Raw genomic sequence first — 18527 nt, 5'->3', positions numbered from 1 at the left:
TCTGATAACGTGAGGAAACACACCCAAACCTCTCAGCTCCACCTCCCATGACTCTCTTATGTAACAGAGTTCGGAGTAGTGATGTTGTGTAGCGAGTCCAATGGAAACACATATTTCCTGTGGCCAAGAATGAGTGAAGGCATTCTGGATTCCAAATTTGGTCATTTTCCACCAGTGTAACCAAAACATTGTGATGAGGTATCTTTAAACAACACAGAGTCAACGCAGCCTCTGCCAAGAACCACATTAAAAACACTCGTGGGGCCTCTGCTTATTTATCGTAAGAGAAGCAGGAACCCGAGTGCCCTTTTCTTCTACTCACAATGGCTAAAGGAAGTGCATTCATGAGAAGACTATGCATCGTTCTTAATATTCTCCTCGGGGTAAGACACAGACTCTCAATATTATATTTATTTATTTTATTGTAATGGTGGTGTAGATGATTTGTTTCTTTAAAAAAAAAAAAAATAAAAAATAAATAAATAAAGTGCGTTCATTTCTGTTACCTCTATTTTTAGTTCTTAGGAGTGGTCTTGCTTCTGGTCGGGATAGTGGCGAGCTCTTTTAAGATTGAACCCCTGATAAGTGGTTATTACTGGCAAGTAAGACCGATAAAACCTGTTGCATCACTGACAGAAACCATTAGCAGATTCAGTATAAATAGTTTGCTTGTTTAACTCTGTTTCTCAGACTGTTTATCTTCACTGGTTATGTTTCTGAACCTTTTTAACATGATGCTGAATCTCTGAACTACTGCAGTCTTGCCAAATGCCAGAGGTTTTAAAACCGATTAAAGCTACTTAATTGTTACCGAATTGATGCCGCTGTGTTTCAGGATGAGACTCAGAGTGTGCTCTTCAGCATCGGATTTGGATTGGCTACCATCCTGCTCTCCATCCTGGGAGTGTATGGGGCATACCAGGAACATGTCTTGGCTCTGCTTTTGGTAAGGCTTTTTTTTTTTTTTTTGCTTTTAATATCATGCGCAGTACATGATGTAAACTGTAATAGATTACCATATTTGTGTCTGTTCATGTACATGTTTATTGATGGAAAAAGAAAAACAGTGCTTTAATTTTAAACCTAAATAATTATGTAGAAAGTTCTATGTTTCCAAAAATGCCTTCCACATGGCTTAGTTCAGAAGAGAAGTTGCATGCTATTTCTAAACTATTTCACAAACAAAGATTACATTATCGGGTTATTTTCTCAGCTATTAATTAATGTTATAATAGACAAATCCCAAATTTTTACATTAAAATTCAAGATTGATTTGTGTTTTCACTTTTCACTAAACCTTCTTAGTTGTTCTTAGTCACAAATTTCTTCAAATAAGATAAAATAAATGTGTCTGATATTTCTGAAGGAGAACGTTTCTATATGACATTTATGGGTCATGTTTGTTTAAGTCGTTTGTCGCTTTGGTGCACATGGAGACCGAGCCCTAAACGAGAGGAAAATATGAGAAGAGACTGGAAAATATGGTGTAGATGTGTGAAATGGCAGGTCCTGCCTTCAAACATTACACAAAACTCTGTCAGTAAACAGCAGCACGTTTCTGCAACCAATATCACAAAATATTTTCAAGTTGATGAGGACTCTGCTATGATCACTATATCACTAAATAGTGAATAAGAAATAAAACATGGCATAACAAATAAAAAAGAATGTGTGTTATAGAACTGGGGGGCACGGTGGCTTAGTGGTTAGCACGTCCGCCTCACACCTCCAGTTTTGGGGGTTCGATTCCCGCCTCCACCTTGTGTGTGTGGAGTTTGCATGTTCTCCCCGTGCCAATGTCCAAAGCACACATACTGTATCTGTGTAGATTATTATAAAACCAATAACACATCCAGACAAGCTCATTATATACGGTATAAACACCAGTAGATGGAATTATAACTAGCACTACAGACAATGCTGCAGTTACAGAAAATAATCAACTTCTCAGTAATCAGAAACAGACACTTCCAGTAGTCATTTTGTTGAAGTGGTTCATCCAAGTTTCTAAAAAAACTCTTAAAGGTGGGGTCTCCGATTTTTGAGAAATGCTTCAGAAAACTGAGTCGGGCCGAATAATAAAAAAATCCAAAACAAAATTCAAAACTAACGTGTAGCCAATGAGCAGAAAGGGGCATGTCTTGTCAATATGGGCGGAGAGAGTGTTCAGTGCGCATGTGTGACATTAGCAGAAAGCGGTTTTAACATTGACATGGAGGATAAAAACAAAGAAAGAAAGAGAAGAAAGACTTACGATAAGGTAAGAAGTAGGACGTGTTAATATAGGATCAGCTTTCCAGCGCTGGAGAGAACTGAAGGAGCAGGAAGTTGGTCACATATTCACAGATTGGAGTTTCCTGAGTCAATAACTCCTGAGCTAAATGCTGTTACTACACAAATAACACCTCTTTTCTATCGTAGTAATGTAGAGACGCAGCTACAACCGTGTTTTGTGTAGTAACAGCGTTTAGCTCAGGAGTTATTGACTCGGGAAACTCCAATCTGTGAATATGTGACCAACTTTACTTAAGACGCCGAGGCGCTTTTTTCCTTCTCGATAGGTGAGTAACGTTGGTTTTGCTTTGTTACACAGAACTAATATATGCCTTTGTCCTTTACATGATTATGCTTGTGTGTCATTTTTGCTTGTTTGTTTATCTACAATCGTATTGTTCTTCCCTTCAGCTATGATAAAGACACATTTCTTTCCATTAGTTGCCTGGGTTACGTATGTATGTGTGGGTGGAGCTATCGATACAGGGGTGGGACCCATTTGGGTTAGGGGCGTGTTTGTTTTGGTGATTTCAAATGTCAACATTGGCTTTCAAACAACGGAGACCCCGCCTTTAATATTATGTTTATGTCCTGTGGAAATGAGACGTAAAATTACATTTGATAAAAAAAAAAAAAAACAATTAAAGAATCATATTTAAAATATTACTGCTGAATCAAATGCATGTAGGTGCAACGATAGAGTATTTATTTAACTTTGGGAACATAATGAATCAACATGTAGGATTGTACAATGAGAAAAAAAATCAAGTGTATAACAATATTTTGGTTGTTAATCAGAACGTTGGGGTTAAAACCAAGCTGCCACTGTTGGGCACCTGAGCAAGGACCTTAACCCTCTCTGCCCCATGCTGTACTACAGCTGCCCCAGTGCTCTGACCCCAACTTTTAAAGCTGGAATATATGAAGAAAACAATTCCACTGTGCTGTAATGTATGTGTGGCAATTATAAAAGTTTCTTCTTCTTTATAGTCCATGTTCAGTCGCTCCAGGCTTTCAAAGAGGTATATTTGTTATTATTGCAGCCAAAAATGTTTGATTTTCCTGCAGCATTTTTTCAAAATTTGTGATGTAGCCTCCATATTATTTTTTGTCTTGTTGCAAAAACTTGATTTGTTGAAATCTCAGCACAGGATTATTCTTTTAAACTCCAAACTCCAAGTGAAACACATACAGTATTTAAGGACTTTCTGTGAGAACTGTACTAATGTTCCACACGTGAATGGAAGAGGGATTTGGATGAATGTGTGTTATCAAAACCAAATGTTTGAGCGTCTCTCTCTCTCTCTCTCTCTCTCTCTCTCTCTTTTTCTTTCTCTCTCTACAGTACACCATTTTCATGACTATTGAATTCATCACTCTCTTGGCCCTGACAATCGTAGCCATCCTCACACAGCCACAGGTACGCTCCCAATACTCGATATCAAGACTGTAAAGATGTTCACCGCTTTATGTCTTGTCTTCTCATGTTATCTTCATGGAGTTTTGCTGTTGTTCAATCAGGTGGAGAAGAAAATTGAAGATAGTTTTGGAAACATGACCTCACTTTATAATACGGATGAAGTCTTCCATCGCGAGCTCAACAAACTACAACAGGAGGTAATACTTTGGTTACTAATTCTGTACATTGTACATCCTGGAGATTGGTGTAAGTATCCAGTCAAGAGCTTCAGTTAATGTTCACATCAAACATCAGACTTGGGAAAAGATGGCTCCAGATCTGCTACACATGCTCACACACTCATGTGATCCCATAACTCAGAAAGTCTACACCAGCAGAAGACAGTCAGATTCCTCATTTTCTTCATTCTGATGTTTAATGTGAACATTAACTGAAGCTCTCAACCTGCATCCGCACGAATTTCTTCATTGTTCTGCCGCCTTGTGACTGGCTGATCGAAGCTGCTAAATAAAACCATTTGTTTTTCATATTTTTGTATCTCCTTACTTTGGTTTAAATCTGTTGTCGTTTATTTAACACTTATTCATTTGTACTTGTGTAAACTTTAAGCAATGTAACACTTTCCCTTTCTTTTTTTTTTGTCCACAGGCTAAGTGCTGTGGTCTGATTGATTACACCGACTGGAAATATCAGATACCTTCTTCATGTGAATGTCCTCAGAACTACTCAGACAAAGAAGCCAGATGTGTAAATGTCAATGTGCAAAATTATCGGAGCAGTGAGGTATGATTTCACATGAAACAAAACTCGGGGGGAAGTCGTGGCCTAATGGTTAGAGAGTCTGACTCCTAACCCTAAGGTTGTGGGTTCGAGTCTCGGGCCGGCAATACCACGACTGAGGTGCCCTTGAGCAAGGCACCGAACCCCCAACTGCTCCCCGGGCGTCGCAGCATAAATGGCTGCCCACTGCTCCGGGTGTGTTTTCACGGTGTGTGTGTGTGTTCATTGCTGTGTGTGTGCACTTTGGATGGGTTAAATGCAGAGAACAAATTCTGAGTATGGGTCACCGTACTTAGCTGTATGTCACATAAAAAAAAAACAAAAAAAAAAACTCCATAATAACGCCGCGTTGTAGGGAAAAGCATGACCCCAAAATGAATAGTATAATTTTTATATTTTTAGGTTGTAGATATGGGGGTCACGGTGGCTTAATGGTTAGCACGTTCGCCTCATACCTCCAGGGTTGGGGGTTCGATTCCCACCTCCACCTTGTGTGTGGAGTTTGCATGTTCTCCCCGTGCCTCGGGGGTTTCCTCCGGGTACTCCGGTTTCCTTCCCCGGTCCAAAGACATGCATGGTAGGTTGATTGGCATCTCTGGAAAATTGTCCGTAGTGTGTGATTGCGTGAGTGAATGATAGTGTGTGTGTGTGTGCCCTGTGATGGGTTGGCACTCCGTCCAGGGTGTATCCTGCCTTGATGCCCGATGATGCCTGAGATTTACCTGAGAGAGGTTGTAGATATGTGGTATAAAGTTATTTTGGCTGGAAATATACGACTCTGAATCCTACATTTAGTAGTTGTTCATGTTTTTCTTTCGGACAACCGATGAAGTTGCTTGATAATTAATTAATTGGATCTGACGTATCAGCAGTGGAGAAAACGTCAGACTATTTAGGGTTTGAGTTTAAGAACCGCAGCTGACGAAGGCAAGACTTCTGAATGTCGCTGCTTTCTTTATGCAGTTGAACAAAAAAGCAGAAGATGACCGGAAGACAGCTCAGAGTCCACTGCGCTACGTTTATAAGACGGTAAGAGGTTCAAGGCATTTTTGCAGCGTCTCATTCAACCCACCAAAAAAAAAAAAGTAGTTAATTTAAGAAGTTTTTTGTTTGACCTCTTCAGAATTGTGGCCTGATCTTAATGAGACATGTGAAGAATGCCTTAAGGATCATGCTTGGAATAGTCTTTACTTTAGCAACTGTTATGGTGAGACTGATATTGTAATATAAAAAAAAATCAATTTAGGTAATTGCAGAATTATTTGCTAAACTTGAATTGATTTCTTCTCTCTGTTATCAGCTGGCTGCTGTGATCGTGGCCTTGCTCCTGTGGAATAAAATCAACAAGCGCTCGTCAATCGCGGGCATCTCAAATGACGAAGACAGAACAAAGTATGAACTCCAGCCACACAAAAAAGCCTGAAACACCTCAAAAAGATGTCTTTCCTCAGCGTCTGTGCTTCCTGTAATGTATATCACGGATCATCCGCAGGTTTATTCATGTTGTTTTCGCTAGCAACAGATGCCTCATGCTGTATGTACTGGTTTTATAGTAGATATGTACCAAAATATAGCAAATATGTCTTTTACATCTTTCAAAGCTGGAAATCCTCATAATAGTGCATAATAGTGCCTGCAAATCAGGCAGGAAGGATAACGACATGATCTCTAGAATACTGTGTAATAAATTAAAATAGATTTTAAAGGTTCATTAGAAACATTGAGACAATAACTTCTAATTGTTCCAGATTAATAGCATGTCTTATACAGAGGTATTCATGAGGTAATCAGAGTTAATTCTGTAATCGGCATCGTTGCTAGTCACAGACATAATCCTGAACGGTCGGGATCAAATAATAGTCTTATAAACAGAGGAGCTAATGTTTCCTAGGCTCATTAGACATTATGAACAAACCCAACCGACTTGGCTTATCTAATGTACGTAGCAAAGCCATGTCAAGCTTGACACAGATGGCTTTGATGGAGGGCGTCAGTATTAGCATGAAAACCGCAGCCTTGTTACCTGGTCAATTAGGGCCTTTTTACACCAGGTCACTTCATGTGTTTTCTCTGATCCGATAGCTATCTGATTTGTTAAAACTGTTCCATTTACAGTTTAGGCCACATAAATGCGTCTCGGCGAATCGGATATCGATCCGATCTTTCTACTCCTGCCCAAAATGCACATATATTTTACTTCATTTCTGGGGTAATTGACATGTAACACGCTTTGGTGTATGCAGTTGCTACAAAAAACAGCATTTACTGTTTGCTGCATTTTTGCTGGCGGCAGCAGTGCATTTTAAGACCAAACGAGACACCTGGGTGAAAGATCGGAGCACTGATGGGAAAACATATGTTTCTGGCACGATGCAGGACTCGCGAGTCACTTGCAAGTGACGTACTTCGGTTTGGGAGGAGTATAGCGCTGACGTATGTGGCTTGAACAACCACATTCATTTACACCTGTCCAGTTTCATCTGAAACGCGTCCCAGACCACCTCCTGAAGGGGTTTGAACAATCGGATTTATATTTTAGACCTGGTCTTTTTACCATTGGATAGCTATCGGATCACAGAAAACGCATGAAGTGACCAGGTGTAAAAACCCCCTTAGAGGCAAATTAAACAGGTGAGGTAAACTGTCAAATGGCATTGTGGTTGATCTAGACAACCAGTTTTAATCGTCAGTTTTGGAATTTAATACTAAAATAAATCAGATCAGAAGTAATATTAATGCATCGTATCCTCAGTCTGATTATTAATAGGGTCTTATTTATAGAACAAGAGCCACATCATTTAATTCATTAATTCATTACAGAAGATCCTATTTTAGACAATACAAATAAAATAAAGCTCATTTAAAAACACACCCAAAAATATCATGCATTTATACAACAGGAGAAAATCCTTTTTTTACTTAAAACGATTATTTTAGCAAAATTATAAAATAAATCCTATGATTTATTGGTCAATGTAACCGATTCGTTGGCTTAAAGGTTTTGCTAAATATTCTATTGATATTCTCTAAAATATCATTTGAAGCTCGTCAACTGTCTAAGTATTAACAATTAAATTAAATAATGAAGAAGAGGTATATAGTACATTATTTATTTATTTATTTTAGACTACAGATTCGGTCGCATGGAATATTTAAAACATTTTGAAGAAATAATTCTAATCGAATTCTTTCATTACAAGTTTGCATCCTTTCTTTATCCCATTCTGTGTCACAATTCCAAAGTATTTGTTTAGAAATCATGGAAAATGTGCTCCTTAACTAGCAAATAACATGAACCAAGGTCCATTTTGGATACTTTGGCCATATATGGAAACAGTTCAGATGGAAGGAATGTTGTCTGTGGGATCAGCTGGACAGGAAAGTGAAGTGTGACATTATGAGGGTTAAACATTTACTTTAAACAGAACAGACTGTAAAGTAGTAATCACCTTCATGATTGCTGTCTGCTACTCTTCACTATTTAACTGCTATTCAGAAAAATATACAGCTGCTCTCGCTCTATAATTAAATGTTTTACTCACTGACTTTTGAGGGAAAACATTATTGATGTTAAATTTGACATACACAGTCTACATATATACCGCAGAGTAAAAGATCTGCACCGAAGGGCACATCATTGTACAAACTACTGTACTGTATCTATCGATGTTTTTCTTTTTTTTATTCAAATATAGAGCATATGATATGAAGTTGCTTTAAGTGTATAAAAAGCAAACCCATGTGACCTGTGGTGGTGGTTCATTAATCACTCTCTCACTCACTCATTCACTACCGCTTATCTGAATTACCTCGGGTCACGGGGAGCCTGTGCCTATCTCAGGTGTCATCGGGCATTAAGGCAGGATACACCCTGGACGGAGTGCCAACCCATCACAGGGCACACACACTCATTCACTCACGCAATCACACACTACGGACAATTTTTCCAGAGATGCCAATCAACCTACCATGCATGTCTTTGGACCGGGGGAGGAAACCGGAGTACCCAGAGGAAACCCCCGAGGCACGGGGAGAACATGCAAACTCCACACACAATGTGGAGGCATTTGTCACCTAATCCATATTTCCTACAGTTCGGAAGGAAGTGCCATCAAAACAGTAGAATCTTGTTGAATATTTCCAAGGAAGTTAATAATGTTTATAAGATTAGATGATGTATTCAGGAGAAGATTGAAATAGAAGCCTTTATTTTGTCACATCTACATTACAGCAGAGTGAAATTCTTTCTGTACATATCCCAGTTTTGGAGGTTGGGGTTAGAGTGCAGGGTCAGCCATGATACAGCACCCTGGAGCAGAAAGGGTTAAGGGCCTTCCTCAAGGGCCCATCAGTGGCAGCATGGCAGTACTGTGGCTTGAATCCTGAGCCTTAAACACTTGAGCCACCACTGATCTGTACTCTGAAATAACTTTTATATTTTTTTACATTTCACTTATTTAAGTGTCCAGATCTGTTGAAAGCATTTCCCTCATCACGTTTGTATCTTTACCCAAAACCTCTTTTCCTTCTAGATTAAAAGGTTAAGGGTTAACTTTTAAAGTTCTAAGCAACATTTCTACTCTTTCCTTTAGAAGGTAGACTTCGACAGAAGAATTTAAATAACTTAAGATGAGGATGAACCTCAAATCTGGACATCTGCGTCTCATTATTAACAAAAATGCATCCAGAATTCCTGGCTTATTGGAAGACATTTGTGAAGTGTCTCAGATTCCATTCTCCCTGGTCTTCTGGTCTTCCTTTTAAAGACAACACTTCAGCTGTTAAGGTTGAACTTAAAAAATTGTAAATAGCAAATGCTGTGGTTATGTGTTTAGAACACAACTAATCAGTTTGCTTGCTTGATAAATGCTTCACGATCATTATGGCTTTACAACCATATTGGATACCCGCTTTAAAAGTTAAATGCTTGTTGGATAACAGATGTTAAAAGTATCCAAGGTTCAGTGGACATGTAGAACTTGGTGGTGTGTCTGGTTAAAACACGGAACAACTTAATCCCTTTGCTCTCATTTATTCTTATTGACAATAAGGCTTGATGCACAGTACACAGGTCCCACAGGATAAATGGAATGCATAAGAGACACAGGATGAGCAGGAGAGATGCTAAAGATGGTTTTCTGGTCACTACAAACAATATAACAAAGAAATCAGGTGCACAAACAATAATTAAGATGGAAATCATACAACATCAAATAATATCTATAACCCTACTAATGACAAATATACAACTCAACAAATTCAATAAAAAAATACAATACAAAACTTACATAACTCATCTTATGGAAAGGATTCAAACACATGGTTGAGTGCCCATCTTCAGGCCCACACCTCCCCAATATAAAAGAACAAAGGAAGGAAATGAGGTGTATTTATAGGCCTCAGCTGAGGATTATGGGTAATGAAGTGCACTAGAAAATGGTGATGCAGTCTGCAGAAGATTGTGGGAAATGTAGTATAAAGCAAAAAAGGAAACACAAGTCTAATTCACAACAATGCTTTATAGATGTACTGAAAAGTCTAATATATTCCCAAAGTGATGCAAAATTACACCTGAGTGTATAACTGAGTGCACATCTTTATTATTTTTTTTATTTTTTATTATTAAACGGTGTGTCGACTTTATTTCTACATGTACTTATTACAGCCTAAATATCTATCCAGTTTAAACTGTTGTTACAGTCACGTGAGTACACAATTTAAACGTATTACATGTAGATATAAAAAGCACAATCATATATTTATTTTAGTAAAGTTGCATGTAAATGTCCACATAAAAAAAATAAAATCTTATAAAAATGTGTTTGTTTGAACTGTATGTTGATCAGCCATGAAGTGAAATCAGCTCATCTAACTTTATTGATACCCACAAAACTCCATAAAAGCTAACGTTCACAGAGGCTTCGAAACGTTAAACACCTTCTAAGGGCCTTTTTACACCTGGTCACTTCATGTGTTATCTCTGATCCGATAGCTGTCTGATTTGTTAAAACTGTTCCATTTACATTAGGCCACATAAATGCGTCTTGGCGAATCGGATATCGATCCGATCTTTCTACTGCCGCCCAAAATGCTAATATATTTTACCTCATTTCCGGGGTAACTGAAATGGAACACGCTTTGGTGTATGTGGTTGCTAAAAAAAACAGCATTTACTGTTTGCTGCATTTTCGCTGGCGGCAGCAGTACATTTTAAGACCAAACGAGACACCTGGGTGAAAGATCGGAGCCAACGCTGGTGGGAAAACATATTTGTTTCTGGCACGATGCAAGACTCGTGAGTTACCTGTGAATTACGTACTTCCGTTTGGGATTCCGTTTGCGCTGACGTATGTGGCTTGAACAACCACATTCATTTACACCTGTCCAGTTTCATCTGAAATGCGTCCCAGACCACCTCCTGAAGTGGTTTGAACCATTGGATTTATATCCGTCTCCAAAATGTTTCGGAGGGCATTTAGACCTGGTCTTTTTACCATCGGATAGATATCTGATCACAGAAAAGGCATGAAGTGACCAGGTGTAAAAAACCCCTAAATGATTTTAGTGAAATTCCTAATAAATGCTATTTTAAAACAGTTTCGTGTCTCAGACGAAGAAATGGATCTTAAGTGTCGCACAGAGTTAAAAGATGCAATGGCTGATTTACAGGTTCAGCTTTCATCTGTTTACAAACTGACAGACAGACAGACAGAAAGCCCCATCCTTCATTTTTACATTTCTTTCATCTTAACTGAACGATTAGTTTTTTTTCGTCTTAATTTATAGGTTTGTGTTGGTCGGCTTACTTATTAATATTCTTTAATTAATGCTAAAAATGTCTGTTCACCAAATGTTCCCAATGAAGCTCTTTGTCGCTGAGCTAGCAAACTAGCATGAAGACGTGATTTTCATCAAGACTCCGAAGCTCTTCCATAAATCTGGATAAAGGTTTGTAAAAAAAAAAAATTTGTAAAAAAATTTGCTGTATATTCCACAGCATAAAATATGCATAGAAAGTTTGACTGTGTATACAGGGTTCCTACAGGTTTCTTCAAGTTAAATTCAAGTCTTTTTAAGACCTTTTTAAGACCATTTATATAAAAAAATTAATACCTATTTCACGTCCCTACCAGCAAAGAAAAACAAAATCCTTGAACTTGTGTTCATTTATTTTTCAAATGTGGAATGGGTAAAAGATAAGCCAAGCAGTGTGAAAAATAAAAACATTTCAGTAGGTCACAAGAAAGTTTGCCGAACTATGTTAAGTTGTTTTTTAACATGAGCTAGCTACTTATTCCATGCTGGGAATATGGGGAACTGAGAGACCCCTGAACAATAAACATCGAAAATCAGAACTCAAAAATAAATTAAATAAAATTAAGAAACACTATTGGTGTGGACCCAAAAGCTGTGTGCAGATCCACTCTAGTTGCGGCCATAGCTGGAGGGTCTGCAGTGCTAGCAGCAAGCTGTCTAACATTAGCTCCTGTTGCCGCTTCAGGCACATTAGCAGATAGCTGGCTAACAATAGCTGGTTGAAACACGCAGGCGACGGAAGGAGTTTGTTTTTGTCCATTGAGAACGTTTATGTGCTTGGACGACTTGGCATGAGACTCTAATGCATTCATTCCCATTGTACCTAGCAGAATCCTTTTTTTGCATATGGTGCAAAAGCCCTCAAAAACGTTGTTGTCCACTGGTTTTAACCAATGACGAAAAGAGTTTTTATCCAGCCACGCTTCATTAAATTTACATTTCCCCATAACCTCTGAATGAAATTGGTAGCTAGCTAACATAAAAACAAACTTTAAAAATATAACTGTGTGCGTCAGTCAACCTTTCCTGTGGAATGCTGAGATTTTCATTGATTTCTCGTGCTTCTCCTTTGCTTGTTGTGTTGTGTTGTGTTGTAGTCTATGGCTGTGGTGTCATAGCGCGTGATCTTCCTTTACTAAAGGCATCACATGTTCGCAGTATTTTGTACGGTGACCCGGGGCTGCGTTGCGTTCTCAATTATTGGTTCCGCCACTCTTTTATACTACGTCATTTAATCAAAATAATCGTGGTAGGCAAATGAAACTTTTGAGGAAAATTACAATATGGAGAAGTTACATACAGCACAATTTTTAAGACCCAGACATCAAAATTCAAGACTTTTTAAAAAAGACTTTTAAGGTATTATTTCCAAATTAATAAATTCAATGCTTTTAAGACTTTTTAAGACCCCGCGGGAACCCTGGTATAGTTTGATTTAAATGTTAGAATTTTCTCTGTGTGAAAAAAAAAAAAAAAATTCAAACCTGACTGATGACAGAAAATTATACTAATATTTTGTTTAGACAAAACATTAACATTTTTGAAAATAAATAAATAAATAAATAAACAAACAATCAAACAAACAAACAAAAACATTTCATCTTGTGTGATGGCAGCAGTAACGGGATTCTTTAATACAGAAAACCTCAATTATTCACATAAATGCCACATGAATTAGAAAAATTAATTTGATTTTAATGTCCTTTTTATTTGTATACACAGAGTAGTCAACACTTTAACAAAAGGAGAACGATGGATACAGACATGTTGCAGAAAGCGAGCTGTTCCATCATAAACTGTCTGGATCACTACTGTGATTAGTGTCTGTGGTGTTAAGAGCTGCACAAAGATCCAGCAACACAAAGTAGTTTCACATTTCATTTTGGACCATACAACCTTATAACGGAGTCATCGTGAACTACATTAAACCCGGCGTAAAGAGGCTTAATGAAAGTGGTGTGGACCCTGTGGAGAAGACTCATCTTGTCAGAGACTCTGTAGAAGGACAGAAGTCCTGCAGCGTGATCTACATACACTCCGATTTTAGAAGGTATTGGACTCTGAAGCTCAGTTTTTTTTTTCATTGTGCTGAAAAAAAAAGGAATGAAAATAGCAGCCCAGATTCCAGGACTGACTGTTATATCCAAATGCACACTCATTAAACTCGCCTTTCCTACTGATGTCTTTATAAGAAACCGATATAGACACACCGACGTCACTGGACCAGCCCACCTCCCAGTAACAGCGTCCACATATACTCTCCTTACTCAATACCTGAGGCCTGGAGTCAAATCTCTCTGGATGATCACGGTATCCCTGTCGTGTGCTACTAAACGACACCGTGGTGTTCTGCTCAGAAAGGAGGAGTTGCTGATGTGCCGTGTTGGGATCCATAGTCAGAGGACAGAAATCTAAAAATTAGAATTATGCAGAGGTTAGAATCTAAGGATATACTGTATAATAAGTGTGTGTGTGTGTGTGTGTGTGTGTGTGTGTGTGTGTGTGTGTGTTTGTGTGTGTGTGTGTGTGTTTTACACCTACACTGCATAAAATCTTCTCTGGTCTTTGGTTCTGACAGTGTAATCATCTCAAATGCCGCAGCTGTAGAGACACAGACAAAATATCAGTTAACAGATTTTATCATTAATTAATCAACAATTATTTTAATCAAAAACGTAACATTAGTTTGTGGATTTATGATAAAGTTCCACTGACATGTTTTGGCTGCTAAATTTATTTTTATTTCATTTACAAGTGTAACGTGATGTGGTAGCTCGGTGGTTAAGGTGTCCGACTACTGATCAGAAGGTCATTGGTTCGAATCCCAGGTCCACCAAGTTGCCACTGCAGGGCCCCTGAGCGAGGCCCTTAACCCTCAATTGCTCAGGTGTATAAACTAAAATAAAAAAATGTAAGTCACTCTGGATAAGAGTGTCTGTTAAATGCTGTAAATGTAAATGTAAAGCCAACACAATACTATGCGGGCTTGCTTCTGCTTACTTCTGTTGTGATGATGAATAAATATTTGTTTGTTCACCTTGTGGTCTGATTTTGTTGAATTCCTTCTCACAGATTTGTTCGACTCGTTTTTTCAGATCCGAGAGAAATTTCCTCACTTTATCAAATGTGAGATGTTGATTGACAGTGAAGCTGAGTGAGTCTTCACATCCAGGAGAAACACAGAGAGACGGGAAACTCTACAGAGAGGAAACACATCATAGAGAAGGAGAAAAGTGGACGAGAGGAACGAATGAATCTGAATCAGAACAAAGACACACTTGTGATCTCAGACAGGAACATTTCTTGTAGCTGTAATGAGCTTTTAGGAGGAAACTTTGTGAGGAACAGCGCCCTCTGTAGATCAGACAGTGAGTGTTACCTGGAGGAAGTGGATGTCATCGTGTGTGTGTGAAAGCTGCTCCAGCTCAGTGACTCTCCTCTTAAGATCAGCAATCTCCTGCTCCAGTTGATTCAGGAGTCGTTCAGCTCGACTCAAGTCAGCTTTCTCCTGAGCTCTGATCAGCTCCGTCACCTCCGAGCGCTTTTTCTCCATGGAGCTGATCATCTCAGTAAAGATCCTCTCACTGCTATCTACTGCTGCCTGTGAACGCATCTGTGATGACACACACAGAATACTGTTTAAAAAGTGACCTTATACCATCCACACATGTATGAGTGTGTGTGTATTTTCTTCTCACCTTAATAAGGTCCACAGTCTGTTTCAGCTCCTCCATCTTCTTCTTATTCGTCTGGATCCTCTGCTGGAATTTCACCTGTTCCTCTTTTAACTGATTCTAAGACCAAATAAAACACCTCATTATTTCTGCATCAGGAGATCAGCATATCCATATTTGTGATGTAATTAGCAATCTGGTGTTAATACTATTCGTTGTTGCATTTATTGTGTTTTCATCACAGGGGTACAATGTAATTGCTTGTGCAGTTACACATTATTCATTGCAGGCATACTGTACATCAATTCCATTTTTCAGGCCAGGTTTGAGTACAGTATTGATGTTCTCCAACTCCACTGTCTTGTGACCCAAACCCTGCTCCAGCATGACAATCCCACAGCGCACAAAGCACCTCCATGAAGGCATGGTGTGGAGATTAAGGGCTGATTAGATAAACTCAAGTGTCCTGCACAGGGCCCCGACTCTCACTCAACACCACTAAACACCTTCAGGATGAACTGAGGGGGGCACAGTGGCTTAGTGGTTAGCACGTTCGCCTCACACCTCCAGGGTTGGGAGTTCGATTCCTGCCTCCACCTTGTGTGTGTGGAGTTTGCATGTTCTCCCCGTGCCTCGGGGGTTTCCTCCGGGTACTCCGGTTTCCTCCCCCGGTCCAAAGACATGCATGGTAGGTTGATTGGCATCTCTGGAAAATTGTCCCTAGTGTGTGAGTGCGTGAGTGAATGAGAGCGTGTGTGTGTGCCCTGTGATGGGTTGGCACTCCGTCCAGGGTGTATCCTGCCTTGATGCCCGATGACGCCTGAGATAGGCACAGGCTCCCCGTGACCCGAGGTAGTTCGGATAAGCGGTAGAAAATGAGTGAGTGAGAGTGAGGATGAACTGAAAGCTCACTCAAGTCCAGACATCCTCACTGATGCTAGTGTAGCTGAATGAACACAAATCCACACAGCCATCCTCCGATGTCTAGTGGAAAGCCTTCACTGAAGAGTGAAGCTTATTAGAACTGCAAATGATGGAACCAACCCAGATTAATGGAAAGCACTTGGAATCAGATGAACAACAAAGACATAGGTGCCATAGTCCGGGGTCCAAATATCTTCGGTCATGTAACCTACATCCGATCCCCCTCCTTTTTTACGCAGCTTAACAACATACACTAGGCTCACATCATATATCACCTGCTCTCTTAGGGCATTTTTTTTATGAACGCATGTAAATGAAGTCAATATCAGTGTCGAAATACACTCTTTGTGTCACATTCTGAGAGATAAAGTTCTTACTTCTTACCTGTAGATCATTCCACTGGATACACAATGTGTGTGTTCATACAGTACATTGCTTACTCAGAATCAGACACCAGTCACTGTTTTTTAAATGCCCAGAGCAAATAATAATAATAATAATAATGCAAATATAATATAGCCTATTAATGTAATTAAAAAATTCAAGGATTATGGTTAATGAGAATTATTTATACATTTAAATAAATTTCACCAGTCACTCTCTGAAAAAGTTTTTTTTCCATGCATTAAACATCCTGAAACGTTGTTTCGTGTCTTATAACAAAGTAAAGTAGCAGTTCTCACTTGTTTTACAGATCTTTCTGCTTTAGCTGAAACTGTATCATGACCTTTGTGTTCTTCCATCATACACAAGTAACAGATGAGGCTTTGGTCAGTACGACAGTAGATCTCCATCAGTTTGTCATGTTCAGAGCAGATCTTCTCTTGGAGCTCTGCACAGGCTTCAACTAACTTGTGCTTCTTAAAGGCAGGAGACTGATAGTGAGGTTTAAGATGATCTTCACAAAAGGAGGCCAAACAAACCAGACAGGACTTCATGGCTTTGTGTTTTCTCCCTGTACAGGAATCACACTCCACATCTCCAGGTCCAGCGTAACAGTGAGCAGGAGAAGCAGCTTGGAGTTCAGTCTTCTTCAGTTTTTCCACCACTTCAGCCAGCATGTTGTTCCTGTGTAGAACAGGCCTTGGAGTGAAAGTCTCTCTACACTGAGGACAGCTGTAGACGCCCTTCTGATCTTCATCATCCCAGAAGTGATTAATACACTCCTTACAGTAACTGTGACCACAGGAAGTCGTTACAGGATGCTTCAGAAGACCCAGACACACTGGACAGAGGAACTCATCTACTGACAACTCATCTACTGAAATATTAGCATCAGCCATTTTCCTGTATGGACACAACGTGTGTGTGTGTGTGTGTGTGTGTGTGTGTGTGTGTGTGTGTGTGTGTGTGTGTGTGTGTGTGTGTGTGTGTGTGTGTGTGTGTGTGTGACCGAGATTAGATAATCCACTGGCTAGAAAAATGCCAGTTATTAGTAAATTACAGATTTTAAAAATAAATGCAACACATTTGCTAGTTACTACATTCCTACATGTTAATCACATGTCCACTTATAGATTGAACAGACAAGTTCGCACATTCGCATAATCGAAATTCGCACATGTTCAACCAGCAAAAGAGTTGATTCAATAAACCGATTCAACGAATCGACTCATTCATAAACGACACATCGCTACAATTTACCTCAGAGAAAACTCAAAGGATATTAGTGTTTTGTAAGAGCGTTTTATTTGGACTTTTTAATTTCGGTTTTTTTTAAATAACGATTGCATTATACGTTTCTTTGTAAACAAATTATTTAGATTAAATTTTAGCGTTACTTTAACAATTTGTTTTTAACAGGTTAGCTCAGAGCTGCCAACTTTTGAGTTCAGTTTAGAGTGAGATTTGGGGGGAGGGGCTTCTGGATGGGCGTGGCTTGGTGTGGAAAAAAATACAAACACAAAATCCATGCATTAGCAGAAGTGTATTAAGTATATATTGATTGTCAAAGTGATTGGTATCTGTACAGAATTTCTTGGGAGATTTACATTACATTTAATGTTCACAAACATTTTACAGAAATAGGATTAACATATGATTAACATGTTCACAGATTAACATATCGTCGCTGTCAGACGGAATCCTCGTATCTCCAAAAACGTTAGTTTTCAGGAAATTAAAAAAACGCCGTACCTTATCTGCAGTGCACAGGGTTTAGTCCGCGTTACAGTGGATTGTCTTGCGCTAAATTCCTGTCCTCAGATGAGCACCAGAACTAGCGGGGGTCAAGATTTTTTTTTCTTTGAGCCCAGTGTTTTGAAGACATTTACCTCAGAAGACGTGTTGATTCGTTGCGACTCTTCTTGAAGAGAAATATGCCGTGAAGCTCTCACACGGAGTGAGGAAGAGGTGGACAGTTGAAGTGTCCAATGGAGTTATGAGATTTGCGCTCAAGCTATTTTCAAGACTTTAGATTGGTTAATAACTTGTAAAAATAACAGACCCACGTGGGGACTGACCAATAGCATCGATATGTGAAAAAATATGAAATTGACCAAATTTGGACATACGAGGTTTCCGCCCGACAGCGACGATGTGCTCTATTGTAAGTGCTGGTGGCTGATTTTGCAGCCTTAATCATTGATTGTGATGGCCACCAGTCAAATATCTGGACATGATTGATGAGTTGTGATTGA

General features: G+C 39.1%; 1 protein-coding gene and 1 pseudogene across 1 annotated transcript; one reads left to right on the top strand and one right to left on the bottom strand.

The window, feature by feature from the left end:
• Window positions 1-112: 112 nt before the first annotated feature.
• LOC132857706 (CD63 antigen-like) lies at window positions 113-8219 on the top strand. The gene is made up of 9 exons (XM_060887684.1): window positions 113-383; window positions 519-602; window positions 836-946; window positions 3620-3694; window positions 3796-3891; window positions 4343-4477; window positions 5438-5503; window positions 5598-5681; window positions 5775-8219. Exons 1-9 carry the CDS (start codon window positions 324-326, stop codon window positions 5895-5897), a joined length of 834 nt encoding a protein of 277 aa, XP_060743667.1. The 5' UTR covers window positions 113-323; the 3' UTR covers window positions 5898-8219.
• Window positions 8220-12977: 4758 nt separating this feature from the next.
• LOC132857931 (tripartite motif-containing protein 16-like) lies at window positions 12978-17230 on the bottom strand (annotated as a pseudogene).
• Window positions 17231-18527: the final 1297 nt, after the last annotated feature.

Source organism: Tachysurus vachellii, chromosome 15 (genome assembly GCF_030014155.1).
Source record: "Tachysurus vachellii isolate PV-2020 chromosome 15, HZAU_Pvac_v1, whole genome shotgun sequence".
Classification (NCBI taxonomy): Eukaryota; Metazoa; Chordata; class Actinopteri; order Siluriformes; family Bagridae; genus Tachysurus; species Tachysurus vachellii.
This window is presented reverse-complemented; position numbering and strand designations above follow the sequence as displayed.